At 38.1% G+C, this 19057-nt stretch overlaps 1 protein-coding gene across 1 annotated transcript in view; it reads right to left on the reverse strand.

Annotated features, from left to right (window-relative positions):
* Nucleotides 1–19057, reverse strand: part of AVL9 (AVL9 cell migration associated) — a 41433-nt gene that overhangs the window by 8627 nt on the left and 13749 nt on the right. The window contains 12 exon segments of the mRNA XM_084213067.1: nt 924–1143; nt 1930–2064; nt 4866–5413; nt 6007–6076; nt 9576–9614; nt 10697–10737; nt 11391–11457; nt 11806–11820; nt 11822–11896; nt 12686–12757; nt 14855–14940; nt 16991–17111. Coding sequence (XP_084069193.1) covers nt 924–1143; nt 1930–2064; nt 4866–5413; nt 6007–6076; nt 9576–9614; nt 10697–10737; nt 11391–11457; nt 11806–11820; nt 11822–11896; nt 12686–12757; nt 14855–14940; nt 16991–17111 — 1489 coding nt within the window.

The following is a 19057-nucleotide window of genomic DNA, read 5'->3' on the forward strand; positions in this document are numbered from 1 at the left end:
ATACTGTGGAATGAATTTATCATAACAACAACTCCTTTAAAACACTGAAGAGTATAGGAAATACTCATACTACTTCAGTTCCAGCCAGTGAGGTAGTATGAGTTCCCAGAAAACCCCGATATTTCATATCAATCTGTTAATCTTCACAAAAATATTAATTTTGTCAGACCAAGAACTTGGCATCTTCCAGACTTTAAAATCAGGTTCTCAGTCCCATGTTTTGTCACATATACCACAAAACAAAGTCTGAACTTAATTGGTGTGAATAGAGAAAAATCATTATGAGAATGAAGTTAACACGGTGAGTGCAGGGCAAACTTAACATTTTCCACAAATAAAAAACACTGATTCTTTTATTTATATTCACAAAAAACTTTGGAACATAGGGAAATCCTTCTCAAGGTAAAGCAAAAAATTTTGAGCTCCAGGAAACAAAACCTTATAAAGCCTGTAGATGACACTTTTCACAGTATGTGAATCTCCACTTAGGACCATAGCAAGAAGGGAAAAGAGCTGGAACAGTCTAGCAAAACTTCCTGAAGACAGATGCTTAACTTCATGTCTCCTTGAATCCAAGTAGTTTCCCAAAGTTAACTTCAGATTGCAACACAGTCTAGAAGACACTCAGATTTGTAAGCCTCATCACATACAGGCTGCAGGTACTTCTACTTATGAGGAAAACTTAATTAAATCAAGGAGAAGAAGACACTCTAATAAGAAAGTGTCTGTAAGACTGTGAATTAAGGATTAATAACAAGCTTGTCAAGAAATAACAAGGATAGCCAAAGACAACTGAAAAGGCAGCCTAAAATGAAACTTTAGGCAGAGGGAGATCCACTGACAGACCACACATCAGTAAGAACAGAGCAAATGCTTGACATGTCCACCCTCATCTCCATCCCTAGACAAGGTATCTGTTCTACCTGGTTGCAGCACAGCAGCAAGGAGTGCATGAAGATAAGCACTGAACTGAGCCCTGATCCACTCATCTCCTCCTTCCCATCCAGTGCCATCAAGGAACACATCATCTCTGTTCTCAGTTACGTGCTTCACCAAGTAGTCTGAAAATCTTAGGTCAGCAGTTGTTGGGTTCAGGATCTTACGGAGTTCTGGATCGTGGATTTGCACGTGAGCATCTTCTATCTGTTTGAAATAATTCCAAAGATAAACATCTATCTAAATAAAACTGCTTATACAAACTTACACTACAGCATATTGCTACCTAAATCTTAACCCTCATTCCCCCAAAATACCAAGAAGAAACAAATGGCCAAAGAAACAATGAGCTAACTGTTCTCAAAAAGTCAGATACTGCTCTGATTTATCCAGAATTTGATCATTTCCCTGGCATAAGCAAAAGCTGCTTATTTGATAGGATTTGGCAGAAAGTTTGGCAGGGGAAGCATGGTGCTCTTTGATTATTACCTCTGTTTATTAAGGTGGTTACTTATATGGAACCATCTTCAGTTACTAGATGCTGATTATATAGTTGTGTCTGTTTGCTAGAAGCGACACAGTGGGTGTTTTAGATGCTGTGTTTTTACCCTCTTGATTAAATCAGATGGAAGTCAAATCAGTACCTGCATGTCATTCTCATCTGCAAGCACTTATTTTTGAAGACCTTATTTTGAAGACCCATGAAAAAGCCCAAGATATGAAAAATGAAATTACACCAGCAACACAAAAAAAAAAATTTAACAAGTGCCTTGCAAATTCAAATATCAGATACATATAAAAACATGGACAATAGTTTTGCACAGCCTATCTAATCCTGTCCTCTCAAGTCATAGAAATTTAACAAACTTCTGCAGCTGAGAATTTATTTCACATGGAAGGAATTCAAAATTCAGGCATGCATGTGAAAGAAACTGTAAAGCTCCATTTGAAACAGAATCTCAGCTCCCCCAGCCCAAATGCAAAGATCCATACTTCCACAATTGCATCACTCAGGTGCTTCTGCTGACGGAACAGGATATTGGTAGCTCCCGCAACAAAGCCGCGGACTGTCACATCTGACAGGAGGTGATGCTGCTGCAGCGCCATGTACGGCAAACACAGGTACCCCTGGAGCAACAGAGACATTCAGAGAAATAACACTTTAAAAAAAGTGCCTGGATTCAAAAGTTTTCCTAATAAAAGCCAGCATATTTCACCCAGAATGAACCTTGGTTATTACAGTTTCAGCCACAATCATCTGTTGCTCTGCTAGATGACATTTGCGAAAGGAATTAAATTTTTTAAGAGACTGTGTTGCCTTTCAGTCTCAGGATTGAAACTGAAATCCAAAGCAAAGGACAAGAGTTTCATGTGTTTGTAAGGCAACAGAATAAGCAGTATAAGAGCAATAATAAGCAACAAGAACGAGGCCTCAGGTCAGCTCAGATACAAGAAGCCAATGGAGATAAGGATTCATCTCTCCAGTTGTGCACATGATGTCTTTGGTAGTTGCGAGGCACATAATGCAGGAAAGCTACAGACAGCTATCCACATTTTGTGGGTGGGGATTTCCAGACACTAGAGATAGCAATCAATTTTTGATAAGCATATGCAAGCCTGCTTTAAGAAGGAGAGGACAGAAAGCAACACACTGTGCTTTTTAGCCACTTCAGGGTTGCAAATTAATCTAGTATCCTACGCTCCAATTAAAAAAAAAAAACAAAAAAAACAAACATTTTGAAAAAAGGCTTTGAGTCAGTCACTGAGGGTTTACTGAGAGGCAAATGTAGGTAAATTCCTTTTTAAACATAGGATCAACATACTCCTGACATCTAATCCCAGCTGTTCAATTGCATAAAGCCCAAAGCAAACTTATTCACTACAGCTAATGGCACATGGGACAGAAACAAAGAGCACACACACTTTATCACCCAGTACGTGGTAATTGGAAACATATGGAAGAAAGGAGCATAACTACTCCCTTTTGTTGTATTAGACACAGGGATGGCCTTAGAGATGACAAGCCCTTATCAGCTGAAAACAAACAGCCTGTGTCGAAGGAACAACAGTGCTTTGAAAGGAATCACAAACCTAAGATGGAAAGTTTTCAAAAAATACAGCTTAAGAAGCAAGAAAAGGAAGGTTTAATTACTGTATACTAGAGTAGCAAAGTCTGGGAAATCTTTCACTATTTAAAGTATCAAATGTCAGTTTACAAATGCACATTTGTAAGTACAACTTTTCTTTTCATGAACATGTTCCATTCTTTTTTAAAAGAGTGCAGATGAAATGACTATTAGATCTGATAGAACTGGTACTAAAGAAACAAGTACCACAAGCTATTTTCCCTTATGCTCAGGTGTATCTGGATAATGTATTATGCCACCTGGCAAAACCTCCCTCCATTCAAATTTGTCCGATTTATTAGTCTTTCCATGGCATGGCATAAAACAACCCTATGTTAAGAGCTCTAAATGAGATGTAAACTTTCCAGTAAGTGGTTAAAATTGTAACTTTGAATCAGATTTTTCTGCTAACTCAGACATGCAAAGCCCTTTCTGCTTTTAATTAGACTGGCTGAACTCAAGTGAAAAGTGCCTTTGTGGAACAGAAGGCAAACATGTAGAAACTGTCAGCTTCCTTAAAATTCTTTTTCCATTTGATGAGCACAGCAGCAAACAAAAGTTTGCACTTGGAGGTCCCCTTATCAATTATTTCATTCTTGCTTTCCATTTAGTATTTTCAAAGAACTAGACTAAATACAATTTACAGGGTATAGTTCACATTAGACAGATCATAAGGACAAACATCAAATGCAGAGATCTTTGTTAAAACAGCATTTCTAATGGTGACATGAGGCAATACAGAGCAATGACATTTGAGCTGCTCACTTGGGCCCACACAGTGTACTATTTCCAATGAAAGCTACAGGGAGAAACTTAAACACAATCATAAAATACAATATTCTGCAAGGAAATGCAAATAAACCCCTGCAAAGGAAGAAAAAACACTTTGAACATGAGCAGCTTGAGGAAATAAATCTGAATCTTCTATCTTCTACTATGGGCAAATGTTCATTTAAAAGTTTATTACATTAAAAACAAAACAAAAGAAATGTACTATATAACTTCTTTTATTGATAGCAGTATCTTTAAAAGGGATGCATTTTACCTGTTTTTTATGTGAAACTAGCCCTACTAATGAGCCCTACCCCTACTTACCAGACCTATTGCTTGTTATCTGACTATGCCTATCAGAGTCCTTAGAGATTCTGAAATACCCAGAGTTCACTTACATATCAGTGCTTAAAATTCAGCAGCTCAGCACCACGTACAGAGAAAGAGACACAGACAAACAGAAAGAGTTATCACAGACAGAACAATGAAATTTCATCTCATATATTTTCTTATGTGTATATATATGTATTTATATACACATTTTGTGCATACATACACATACGCATTTAAAATACATATATAGATATAAATCAAAAGAGGAAAACAGACTTAGGTGTCAGCAAAGGTAGAGTTTTCAGAAGCTTTGTTTAGATTAAGATATCTAAAGGCTTCTGAAGTACACTCTGATCTTGCCCTCTATAGGCTAGATCACCAACTCCTCAGAGTAAAAGAAAACTGTAGTTTCTGCTACATACAATTTATTAATCACAGTGGATATGCAGGTTACCACCATTTAAAATTGAAAAAAAAAATTGCAACTAGTATTATAGTAAAGATATGAAAGTGGAATGCAAATTTGCTCGCAAGGTCCTCTCAGGCCTTTCCACCTGCCTAGGAGAGACCACACTAACATGTTTTGGAGAACCCTACTGTCTACCTGGATCTCAGTAAGCAAAATTATTAGCCACCTCTGGAAAAAAAAAAAAAAAAAAGTCTTTCTGAGTTCCCAAGTACCAGAAAGAACATGCTTACCTTTGTAAAAATAGCCAGTGGCATCCCATACTGGTCCTCTTCCAACCCAGACACCAGTCCTTGAACAAGCACCGTGTGCCCAGTGTTTGCCTGGGGCTGCACAGTGATGGGAAGGCCTTCGGAGCTCATGCCTTTGCTCCGAAGATTTCCTGCCTGTTCTGACGCTGGATTCTCACATTCTCCTTCTTTCAAATTAGCCTCCTCCAAAATGCTGGGATCCAGGGTCTCCCAGTCACTTTCTGAGGACGCTGGAGAAGCACGGGAAGGAACCTTCAAGCGCTGCACAGCTCCGTTGGAGGACTGAGCTCCATTGCAAGTCTTCTCAGCCTGGGACAAAGGCACATTTGCTTTTTGACCTTCCAGTGAATTATCTCCTGCCATCTTCCTGTCTCCCTTTCCCATTCCTAAGTTTGCACTTGAAGCATCAGCAGCAGACACAGAAACATAGTCATCTAACCGTGGTGGATTTTCCTGCAAGCCAGCATCCTCTGATATGCTTTTCCTTGGTCTGTACTGTGAGCAGTCACTAAGACCATGTTCAATCATACCTGGGAAGAACAGCAAACACAAATATCAGCATCTCATTCAAAATTTAAGTGACTTCTGTTGGGGGGGAAAAAGTGCTTTTGTGTACATAGAGGAAATAATGTAATTTAAAACACTACTTTGGGGAGGGAGGGTGTGTTAAATAACCCAAACCCTACACTTTCTCTCCTAAAGAATCTGCCTTAACATTCTGCTTTAAGAAGACTGGTTAGAAGCTAAGGATTAGCAAGGTTAGGGGTTATGTTTGTTTGTTTGTTTTTAAGAGCATATGTGGAAGGAAAAGTTTATATTTTGGGGCTTTAAGGAACTCAACAGGAACGTGTTACTTATTCAGGGGCCCCATCTATGTTACCCACAGGAAATACAGAAAATCCAGTGGCTCCAATTAAGCACAAGAAATAACCCATAAAGTGCAAGTAGTAAGTGTTAGGAGGTGTGTGCATAGTACATGGACATGCACGCAAGTCACCCATATTTCAGGCAACATAGCAACCTAACTTCATTATCACATGAGTTGATTTCCAAGTGACAGGCACAACCTTTCTCAGTTATCACCAGAAAACATACAAAAAGAAGTTCAGACTTCTTTTCTTACCAGGAAAGAGTGACAAGACAGTCATCAGAGCTCCCACCAATCTATTTACAGGAGAAATATAAAACAGCACCTGGTGGCAGAAGGGAAGACAATGGGAGGAAGAGAGAATGCAAGAAAGGAAAGGGAATTAGGGAGGGGAGAATGAGAAAAACAACATTATACTTATGCATGACGAATGACACATGCAAATTATTCAAGGCACTGCTTTTTATCTTATATTAGAAAGTCAGCTCACTAACAAAACTTCCTACAACAGTTCAAAGTAAACATTTAGATATGTCTACAGAATCCTTATATAATACTTGTAATATATGGTTTTTTTATATATATATACACGTGTTTGTAACACACTTCTCGGTTATTCAGATTTTTCTACTGTTTTTTTAACTTTTTTAAGACTTTTTCCAAATTGATCCAGTTACTGAAGAACTGACAGAAAAAAGTAGTTCCTGGCATCCTGCATAAATTCTTGCTCATTTGTAGCACATTAAATTCTCTGTTATAAATCAAAGAGGCCAAATAATCTCCATTCCAGAACACTGATACAAACCTACGCAAAAACATTTCTTTTAAGGAGTTATATTAAGGACATGTAGATAAACTTAAAACAGGATAAATGCTGCATGCATTTATTCCAGTAATATTCATATGTAACAAAAGAGATTTTTTTAGAAACAGAGTACATGAGTGATACTAACTTTGGTAAAGCGCTTAAGGTATAACATGGGAAAACAGAATCTCCTCAATTAAATCAGAGAGACTGGAATTAGTAAATTAGTCAGGAATTCAAAAGTGGGTGTCAAAGGCTAGCAATGAAAGAAGAAATAGAAGCTAGACTGAATATTACTACTAGAATTTCTTCAAAATAAGCCTTCAGGGAAAAAGAGGGGGAAAAGGAAAATAAAAAACAAACAACAAAACCAAACCAAAACAATCCAACCCCAAAAAATCCCCACAAAAGTAAACTTATCTAAAAATGCCATTTTTACATTCTTAATCAGCACAATATCAGTAAAAAACCATATATGAGCATTACAAGGAATCAAGACTGCAAAGGAATATAGAATGACCTAATTTTGACTGTGCAGTCCAGTTTAATAAGCATATGATGTAAACAAAAGTGCAAGTTTGTGGAGTTAGTCTTAATAAGAGACTTCTGTTGTGAGAAAGACAGACACTTCAGAAGAGATTGATGAATAATAGCTCATGTCCCACTAGCGTTTGCCAGTCTACAAGCTAGTGAACTGATGGGACAAATAAAGACCTACACAGCTTAACACAGGCCAAATGATATTTAATGGTGCCACAGCTGAAAACAGACTCTGTATATCATCCTAAACATACTACCAAAAAAATTGTGCAAGATAAGTGAATTCAAATAGCAACAACCACTGAAAAAGTATGATGAGATGAACAAGCAGCTCATTCGTGGGAAGCGTTTTGGTTGACTCCAATGGGAATAAAAATGTGTAACTTTGAAGATGTTGCTTTATAATGTATGCATGAAAATGCATGATGTAATAGCAATGAACTGCAACAGAAAGCCTATGATACTCCCACGGGTTTAGATTCTCAGACACCATGCATTCTTAGCCAAGCTTATTTTTAAGCCTACAGAAATAATTAAGCCTATAAAGAAGCACCTTGTTTTAAAGAAATCTATTCCAGTATAGGTTTTTGTTTGGGTATACCACTTACTTAAAGCAAATACTTTTCTGTATTTGTTTCATAAGGTCCCTCTGCCATCTTTCTGCCTATAAGGATTCACTACTCCTCCCAACCCCACTACATGGCCTACTGCATTTACATCAGCAAACTGGGTGGTCCTGGCAGCAGAAATTGAAATGATCACCATCTGGAAGTAGTCTTCCAGCCTAATAACCACTGAGAGGTGAAAAAAATTCTTTTAGCCTGTGGAAAAACACCAACCAAATTGCTACAGATTAAAGGAAATTAGTCTGTGGCATTTTCCAGATCAAGGAAAATTGGCATTATGAGTGGCTTCTTGCATATTATATTTAAAGTCTTTGAACATACAGATTCCCACAGTTATTCTGAAACCAAACCATAACATTTGCCAGAAAACAGGCAGTGCCTGAAAATCAAACTTTCTTTTGAAATTGCAAGTGTTGTCTTCCTGTCAGAGCTTAGGGAAAACCAGACACAAAGCAATCTGCAGGTTGGTTCCATAAGCATTCAGTTACTTTTAAAACAATTTTGTATGTTTGAGTAATGTGAACACACTGGGGAAACCCTCTCTTTCCTCTCTTCCTGTGCATTTGCATCTTGTGGTTTGAGCAGTTTCACAAAAGAACTGCAGCTCAGTGAAGTACTTTCTCTGTACATGTCCAAATGCTGAACTGATCTGGTGACCCCTACTGTGCCATAATTGTATTTTCTCAAGTGTACTTTTTGCATAGCCTTTAATATAGTCATCTTCAGCATATGCCTCCTTAATGCAGAAACTGCATTTATTCCTATCAATAAATACTGAGAACCATCAAGGTATATCTGACTTACAGAATTAAGCGACAAGTGCAAAAGCTTTGGAGAAGCTGCTACATCTATTTTAAAACAGAATAGCATATTTACTGCCTCATGAAAGATATCTAGGTCTTGGATATAGACTTAAATAAACACCTCCACAACTGTTTTGATAACTTATAGATTAAATATAGATTAAATTCCAGCTGCAGCTAACAGGAAATTCTAACATGCCTTCCAAGCACTCTGAAGAAGTTGGGTTTTAATACATCAGGTTTACTGAAGAAAAAGTAGCATTTGGGAAACTGAAACAAAGCTTTAAATAACATTTTTAAGCAAAACAAAACAAACTCCCTGTATAAATATGTCTGGCAGCTGATAGCCATTCCACTCTTAAGTTCCTGCTCTAGGGCATTAATATGAGCACAGAAGAAAATAAATGTCTTGATTTCACATCTGCTTTCACATTTTGCATATTACACTTAAATTACTAAAATAGCATTGCTTCTGAGGCAGTAAGATAGCCCAAAGCAAGCACTGATCCTAGAATTCAACTGTTATTACCAATTTATATCTGAGTTCAGTCTGACCTAACAGATACAGCTCTCTTCATTGGTTCTCCTGCAGGTGTCCATGGAATTCAGGTCTGAAGGACACTTCTAGCACTCATTTCTTTTGGTCTGTCTATTTAAAGCCTGAACAGAAGTTCTACTTACTGAATCTCTATAAAGCTGTGCCTTTTTAGGTACCCACATTTCTTATCAGTTCCTCCACACAGGTACCTATCTGCATCTCAGTTGTATCCCATCCTATATTTTTACAGTAGGTTACATTTCTCTGGTCATATTTCATCACATTTTACTTTGGCTGTGATAGCAATTAAAGAAACAACATGTGAACAGAATAGAAGTGAAGGCAAATGTATAGGTCAACACACAGCAGTTTCTTTAAGCCTAAAAACCCAACTTATATATTGATGCAAAGTTGTTGATATGACTTCAGATGCTTCTATTTTACATATATTTACAAATATTTAACAGCTATGTTTCCATTTAAACTACCTCCCTCAGCTTACAAAATGTTACCTTTTTCTCTAGAAGAATCAATTTAAAAAGGATCAAGACCTGAAAAAAAACACAAAAAGAAAAAAATGGTGAGCAAACCAGTGCCATTTCTCAAAAATAATGTGCAAGCATAACCTCCTGTTCAAAGTTTTGTGTTAATTACTGCATAACAATCAAATGACCAAATGCATTTGACCAGTGAAAACTAGTGTTCCAATACCCTTTCTCCACCAGAGCACACATTTAAAAATAGCATGAGATGAAAAAAAAACCCCAAAAACAACCAAACCTCCACAAAAAAGAACTGTGTCATTTGAAGCATACGTAGCTTAGCAGAAAGAACACATTGGGCAATTCCAGCATTTTGAAAAACAGTAAACTACATCAACATAAAAGAGTTCCTCCACAAATTACTGAAAAAATCCAGCAAAATACCAAGAAGAATATTCACCTCACCTAATTTTAGGCATCTAGGTCAGAAGTGGCTGTCCAGACCCTCTACACTCAAGGAAAAACACAGATGCTTCTGGGGTATGATTGGTAGATATCTGAAGTTAAACAAAAATCAGTTCTACCCCAAAAATCTACTGAGTAGGTGCAAATACACCATGAAATTCAGATTCTCAAAGTTATTTCCTTGATGCATCTCAGTCAATAAAAGATTCTAAATGCTATTTGTACTTTAACTATAGCACATATACTCAATTTCAACAGAAATTAGGAAAAAGAAGACAGGTTGAAAGTCCCCTCAGGTTCTGTGATGGCAGAAGTTTCAAAATTTACAAAACACAGAAAAAATGCTCCAAGTTGTGTCTGCACAGACTTTAGCAATAGTCTTTTTGTCACATTCATCAAAGGAGAAACAGGAAATAGAAACAAGATCACAAATGAGATAGCATTTGCACTTTGGGACAGGACTAAAAAATGTCCACAAACCTAGAAATCTCCTCAGACTAACAAAACTCCTTAGTCTGGAATGTGCTTTCACTGAAGTTATGCAGGTGGAATTGGAGGGAAAAATCAGTACTTAGGAAACAGTCTTCTTACTCCTAGCTCAGGTAAGTCTAGATATGTTTAATTTTCTATTATAGTTCTATTTCTAAATAGTGCAGTCCTTTAAATATCTAGTAGAGAATACCTACCTTGTGTCTAAAATGGAGAACAAGATCCCGAGGAGACAGACCTGAGACACCAAAACAGAGAGCAATTATTACAATTCAACAGCTGATAGGGATACTAATTTACTTCTTGTCACCATTTTCCAGCATGTGGGAGATACCCATTATGGATTCTGTGTGAACCTGGTTATTTCAATAGCAGAATTAACACAAAATTCCTTTTTTTTTTAGTGGGGGCAAGAATTCATTGACAATAGAGACAAGAATAACATGAGTAGTTGTGCTCTGAGTTAACACCTGTTGGCTGCCACAAAGCATTAAGGAACCACTGAGGTAAATACTACACTCTGCATTCAGAAAGCACAGGGAAGAGTCAGAACTGGGTGGTGAGATATCCTAAATAACAGGTAATAAGATGCAAGATTGAACAATTTGATGATGTGGGGTGCTGAATCTAAAACTTAAGAAGTATTGTTTACCAAAAGCAGATAAACAGCTGCTAGTCAGACTCTTAGGTCAAGGAGTAATATGGCTTTCAACCTGCCACTCCTACTATGAAAGCAACACTACATTTTACATTTATTTAAATCCATTAATAAAGAAATGCAGACCTCTGGTGCTTAACCGGTTAATGCACATCAACAAATTAGCTCAGGAGAGGCATGTGTTGTTTAGTGTAACATCATCTCTGCTGCTTTGTACAAAACAAGTCACTTACCAAGATAAACTTGTGACCCTTCTAAGGAAGTATTGCCCAAGGAACTATTCATATGATCATAAAGTTCCTGTAGAAGTTAGAAGAAAGGCAAAAAAGGTGTTAATGGCATATGGTCACACAAAATCCAGACTAAATAAAATTAACTTATTTAAGGATTTTAATGGCTTACTCCAGCAAGCAAAGTTTTACTAATGGAACCAATAGAGATACAGGCTGACAACCACACTTGTATCTCATAACAATCAGAAAGTTGACTCTCTGTCAGATTTGGGTAGTACATTTAGTTCATGTTAAAGTATGACAGGAGCTGAATAACTGACTTATGCAAAAGGAATATTTGAGCATTAAATTAAAATACTAAAGTTTGTGGCCATACACTGAAAGCTGTTCTGAGTGGATTTTACTGGAAAATTACCTTTAGAATTGAAATTTTGTGAGAAGTCTTTTTCTTCAAAATATGCATGTGTGATGAGTTGCAGCTTTGCCTGAAGTAACCCATACAAAGGCTTGAAGAAAAACAAACACAAAAGCAAGTGAATGAAACTATTTAGTCACTCATTTTGAACTTTAATCTTCTTCCATGTTTATGGTGCAATACTGACACTTTCCTATACACAGAGTTCATGGATGAGCAGTCCCCAGTAGCTAACTTCCAGCATCTTTCTCCTGTGCTCATTTTAAATGATGATAATTACATTTTCTTTCCATTTGCATGTACCATACTCTCACTGAACATCTTTCTGGAAAAGTAGTTTCCTGCTTTAACACTGTTCATAACAGTAATAGCTTTATTAATAGTTATTTCTTCAGCTTCAAGTACAAAAAGAATTCTGTTCCCTGCCTGGTGACCAGCAGCTTTTGATGAATAGGTAGAAATAAAAGATATCTGTTCAAAACAAGAATATGCTGTATGTGTGGCTATCAGAAAATCTCCCTCACAACTGAAGGTGGTAGCTAGATGATCTTTGAGGCCCTTTCCAACCCCTACTCATTCCACAATTATACTAGCCCAACTCCTCAATTCTACCACATAAATTGAGTTAGCAGCATTTAAGAAGGATCAGAGTATCCTCATCCATAACAACAGGCAGACACTTTTCCAGTTACAAGCATATACCACAAATCAAGGCAGCTCACTCAAATGCCACAGCCTTCCAATTCAATTTTACTCTAGTATTTTGTTACTCTGAAATGTTTAAGACAGATGTTTGAAGCCAAATGTTCCAAATAATTATATGAAGAACGATTGTTAAGGTTACCTGAAAGTGTTTTGGGAGTTCAACAAACATTCTTACCAGCTGACTGAGAACACAGACACTTTTCTGTACAGTTTCTCGGGTGATGTCTGCTTGCCGTACTTTTAATGCCTAAGAAATAGAAGTATTACAGTGTTTTTACCCAAACATATTTTCAAAAAGAACTCCTTCCCCAAGTCTAGTTGCCACATGCTACTCCCCTATTTAAACAAAATCCTAAAACTAGATGTCTTCAGTGGTGGAATATCCAAACCATGCAACAATATGCTTTTATGTTTTCACAAGAGAGAAGCTGGGAAGGAGGGGCACAGGTGTCATCCCCTATGTTAAGGAATGGCTAGATTGTGAAGAGCTGCCTCTCAGAAACAGCCACCAACAGGTCAAGAGTTTGTGGGTAGAAATCAAGGACAGCACCTTACAAAGGACACCTGGCTGGGGTCTACCACAAGCTGCCTGATCAGGGGGAGCCTGTCAACAAGGCCTTCCTTCAAGAATGGCAAGCATTATGCTCACAAGCTCTCATCCTAATGGGGGAATTCAACCACTTGGATTTTGGCTAGTAAAGCAATGAGTCGGTGGATGCCCCAGCCCTGGCAGCTTTCAAGGCTAAGCTGGATGGGGCTTTGAGAAACCTGGTCCAGCAGGTATCATCCCTGCCCTTGGCAGGCAGTTGAACCAGATGATCTTTAAATTTTCTACCTAGTGAAAAGGGTCATAACACTGACATGTCAGAGCTGTATTCTCATCTCATTATGTCCAGCAAAGATTCAAACACAGCTGTGATGATGAGCAAAGCGCTATTTAAAAGACACTAGTGTGAGAAAAAGGCAATAGGAAAAGGAAAGGGCATTTCAACTCAGGGGAATGTATGGGAGAGAAACCACAACTCATCACTTGCTCTTCTCTAACATCATCTGTGAAAATGGACCAGATTACAAAGTCTCTGCTTAAAAATTTCTTGTTTCATATTCAAGCATCTTTTTTGAGCCACTCATAAAATGGTCCCAGCACTTAACAGCAAACCTAGAAATGGTGAGGGCAGAACACACACAAATGATTCACTTAACCGTAAAAAACCAGAAAATGTATGGACTGCAGCCCACACATCAAAAAGGACAGATGGAGAGAGGGCTAGAGCTGTCATGTGAAACACATTGGATTTTATTCTAGTTGCTCCAAAGAGTTCATTTTAAACATCTATTTATCTTCTTAATTAGTTACTAAAAAGCATAAACTGGAATTAAGAGCACAATGAAGCCAAGTTATTGCATAGTTAAATACAGCAAGACTCTAAATCAGAGAATACAGTGAAGGCTGGTGCAAAAATAATGAGTGAACGAAAACCAACATGGAATTTAGTTCAAAAGAAATGGAATTAAAAACTGCATGAGTAAAATTTCTCCTAGAGCAAGAACAGGAACTTGAAATATAATCAAGATGTAATTAACACAGAAAGAGTACATAAACAAGAAATATATTCAGAGGGTGAATCAAACCCACATGACATTCCAGATTACTGGCAATTCAATGAAAAAAATAAGTAATTTAAAAAGAAATTTGTAATAACTTCTCAATTCTAAGTGCAGAGACCATACTACCATTACTGTTTTTGAAAACATGGGATGATTTTAGTAGAATACTTAATTTCCTCAGCGTAATCACGTGCACACTGTGGCTCTCCTCAATTTTTCAGTTTTACTGATAAAGATGGGTATCACTAAACAGCTACCATGAATGGGAAGATTCAAGTCTGCAAGTGTACATTTGGCAACGGGAGCAATTGAAGAGAAACATCCCTACATTTGCACGGCCAGATCCCAGGAAGTCCTCAAATTATCTATGGGGAGAAATTTCAAGTTTTTCCACCCAAAAGGCCTACTGCCTGAAAACTTAACTTTGCCACTTGACAGACTGTCAGTTGAGTTTTGCTGCTTGGTGCTGATGGCTAGATTGGCTCTCAAGAAACAAAATGTATTTTTCAATTGCCTCGAACATTTCAGGAGATCACAATATACCTGCTGATGTATGGGAAAGAATACTTCTCAAGTTCTGGAGCTACATACTGTGAGCACTTTTCACAGACTTTTAATGCAACACCATCATGCAGTTTTTGCCTGTTGGTGTAATGCAAGCCACTGAATTGTAGGTTTGGTAATGAATCAAGCCTATTAATCATTAATATAATTAATTCCCAACTTGGAAGGTTACCTTTGCTTCAATCTGCCGATAGCAAGAGACGCCATACACCGTGGTTCGATCCCCGCACCTCGGAGGCAGGTGGAAAAACACAGTATCTAGAAAAAAAGACAAGACTATTTAGTCATTCACTAACAAGAGTTCAGTATATTAATTTTCAGCATCCCTTAAAGGTTTACTGTAGAAAGTACTGGCAGACACCTATTTCTAAAACAAAAATTAAAAAAAAAAAAAAAGGAACAAGTTACCTATAAAGTTATGTCTGGACCCAAATTAGTTTTCACACTACAAGATAATTTGTGGAAGAATCTCCAGGTGTGCAAGACAGCTCCATGTTTAGCTAGACCAAGCCAACATTGCTTTTCAGAAGCAGCTACTGACAGCAGAGAAGCACCACTGAAAGCTACAGGCATGCTGCTTTCCCAGTTCAGCACAAAGGAGCAAAGGCAAGGCAGTGTGAGTCAGTGTGTACAGTTCGGAGTGTGATGCCATTAAGAAGGCAAACAGAGTCAAGATAGGAAAAAAAATCTCAAACATCAAGGAGGATACACAAAGTTGAAAGGTTAGAGCAACTCCTACCAGATATCTGCACAACCACCAGCACTATACTACTAAAAAGAATTTATGAAACCTGGTCTTACAGAAAATAATTAGTGTCTCTGTGCAAGTGCAAAATGAAAAAGAAAAGAATCTGTAAAATATGACAAGAGAAAGACTTTTATGGCTTGAGATGATATACACACACATATATACACACACCCCTGCTGCTACTGCAAAAAGGTTGTTAAATCCAAAGCAAAGACAGTTGTCCTCTCCTTTCAAAACGCAAGTGAAATATTTTTTGAAACCAACTATTAATTTTTTGTTTGCTTCATAGTAAGAATATGAACAGGAGAGACAATCCCACATGCATTATGACTAACAGAGAGGGGGACTTGTTATGACAAAGCTTACTACCTTGATCAAGTTTATATTCTGGAGATCACCTAGGGTTTTAGAAAGCCTGTATGATGATTTCCTGTACCAAGTCATCCTCTTTGCACAAATGCAACTATCCACAGGAATTAGTTTAAAACTCAAAAACCAGATACCTAATAAAGTTACAGTAAATGAAATACAATTATCATCAGGAAATCTATTTGCCTGGTTCAAGTTCATGTGTATTCTTGCCTACAAAACTCAAAGATATATATTTCCCCTTTGCTGCCAACTCTTTTGTGTCCTTACCAAAAAAGAGCACAGCAATAAATGTGCTCAAAGTTGAGTATTAACTGGAATGGTACTGAGACAAAAGAGAGCACGTAAATGCAGCTGCATGTGATTTTCCTAGCTTTGAATGTAGTCTACTTCTTGTATTTTAACAATGCAGAAATTCAGCAAAAATCGTGGCCCAGAGCAGCCAGAGACACTCTTATTGCTGCTAGGAAAGGGACTATTTTGATAAACTTCCTTTGTTTCCAAATCTCCAAAAGATCTCCAGAAAGCTGGACAATAAGGAAGCTAAGTATATCAAGTTAAAAAACTTAATTAAAACTAAATTAAAAGTAGTATTAAAGGGTTTCTATGATTTTGCTGTTTAAAGTAACTTCCTTATCTGCTCTGCAGAAAAAAAAAGATGAAAACAACTGGACACAAATATAAATGTCAGGGGTTAATAGAACTGCTAATAAAGGAATAAATGCAATACTAAAAAAATTTAAAGTGCCACAAACTTGGTGGTGACTATATGGCAAATGGATATTTTTATCTTTATTCTGCCAAAAAAACCCCTTTTAAAGCTCACACCATTATACCGACATGGATTTCCACAATTTGTAGATCATTTTTAAGCATCTCTAAATTAGTGGAGGAGAGTTCATTCACCCTTCAAAGAACTCCTGAGAAAGCCAGCAGCCTTGCTTTGTACTAGAACTATTCAAAATTTATATGTAACCCTGAAGTTTTTACTAATATCTAAATTCTGGATGTAGGAGGTACACCTTTACTTTCACCTAAAGGAACATATAATTGCCAATGTGTTTTGCAACTTCAACAAGAAGTGCAGGAAGTATAACAGTAAAAAGAATCACTGGTCAGCTGTTCAGATATCAGGTTTTTTCTCTGGGCTGCAGTAGAAGTACACACAGCTTTTCTTCTCTCATTTCTCACCTTCCTGATAGTTGTGAGCGCCATCTGGTAAGGCCAGAAATGGCAAGTACTTCCATTCCTCTGGTAAACTGTGGCTGTCATGTCCTTCTCCAGGTTTTAGTGGAGGATAGGAAAATTCAACCTAAACAAACAAATGAAAACAAAGGGGAGAAAAAGAGAGATTACAGTTACCATACAAGCAGGCCTCTATGATTCAGCCTAGCACTTTTTTCCTACCAATATTATGGGAAATGAATGGTTTCTTCCAATTAGAATTGCTTGTCTCTTCCTTCAATGCACACACAGACTGACTTGTGTGGTTTAACTAACAGGCCTTGGGCAGATTTGGCTTTTAATTCCTTTCCCTCAAGAGAAATGTAAAAAGATCTTCAAGCAGAAAACAGCACACAAGAGCTGAATATCTCCTTCCCTGTGTGCACAGAGCCAGCAGCACCTTGCCACACCTGCAGCATCAGCAGGGGTCATTGCTGGGGCACACATATCCTGAAAGCAGATTTGATTTCTGAGCCCTTCAGGTGCTCATGACTGGGTAATGCTCACACATGCAGGCCTCCCTTTTACCCTGCAAGACATCAAATCATCTCACAAACCATACTAACAGCAAAACACTGGTTTATATATTTTCATGTCTCTGACTGTAACATGCTCTACACAATGCCCAAAAGTATCTCCTTTTCCTTTCACTAAGAAATCCTGCTTTTCAATTTTGCCTTTCCTTTAATTGCCATTCTCCTCTTTTTCCTAGAAATAGGGACAACCTTTCCATTTCTTGCACTACACTACACATCTACCACAGATCCCCACAATCAGCATCTTTACAGTGCAATCTTCTTTTCCTATGGAGACCCCTCTGGGTTTCCAGCCACTTCCACTAACTCTTTTCTAGATGGCATTTCTTAATTCAGTGAACAAAATCTAAACAAAGATTTCTCAGTAAAAGAAACTGTTTATTGATACTGCAACTTCTCTTCAAGGATATTTGGTTAGTGAGCATAACTAGTGAGCTGTAAAATGTATGAACACACAGAAAAGAAAAATCATGACAAAGCAAGCATATAAATAATCTTAGCATTTGATGGATAATAAAATAAAATAGTAATAATAATAATAATAATAATATCAAAAGGAAAAACCTATGAAAGATGATAGTACGAAGGAAAAGTGAAATTCTTCACCTTAACACACGATGTCACTGTCTACAACTGTTGCCAACTTGAGAAAAAGGTACAAAGGACAAGAAAACACCAGGAGAAATCAGCCTTGCTACTTGTATCAATGTCAAGTTTTCTTATTCCATGTTATGGTGGGTTGACCCTGGCTGGACACCAGGAGCCAACCAAGGCTGCTCTATCACTTCCCTCCCCCCCTGCTCTATCACTACCCTCTCCCACCTGGGTAAGGGAAAGAAAATATAATGAAAGGCTCATGAGTCGAGCTAAGGGCAGGGAGGGCTTAGGCACAGGCAGTCACAGGCAAAACAGACTTGGCTTGGGGAAATTATTTATACCAATAAAACAGAGTAAGATAGTAAGAAGTAAAGCCAAATCTTGAAAATACTTTCTCTCCACCCTGAGGTGGGTTAATTCCTGAACTTAACTTTACTTCTGATTCTCTACCTCCTCCCCCAGCAGTGCAGGGGGATGGGAACGGTTCACGGTCAGTTCATCACACATTGTCTCTGCCGCTGCCTCCTCCTCAGAGGGAGGAACCCTTCCCGTGCTCCAGCATGGGGGTCCTCCCCCAGCAGACCGCTCCATGACCTTCTCCCAAGTGAGTTCTTGCCACAGGCTGTAGCTCTTCATGAACTGCTCACAAGTGTGGCTCCCTTCCTCAGAGTGCAGTCCTGCAGGAACAGATTCCCTGTGGGGTGACAAGCTCTGCCAGGAGCCCGTTCCAGCACAGGCTTCCCACAGGGCCACAGGCTCCCTCAGGCTTCTGCCTGCTCTGCCATGGGGGTGTCTACAAGTGGATCTCTGCTCCTCCATGGACTTCCCTGGGCTGCAAGGGGACAGGCTTGCCTTACTGTGGTCGTCATGTCAGGCCACAGGGCAACCTCTGCTCCCGTAC

This window comes from Fringilla coelebs, assembly GCF_963513975.1.
Source record: "Fringilla coelebs genome assembly, chromosome: 1".
NCBI classification, from domain to species: domain Eukaryota; kingdom Metazoa; phylum Chordata; class Aves; order Passeriformes; family Fringillidae; genus Fringilla; species Fringilla coelebs.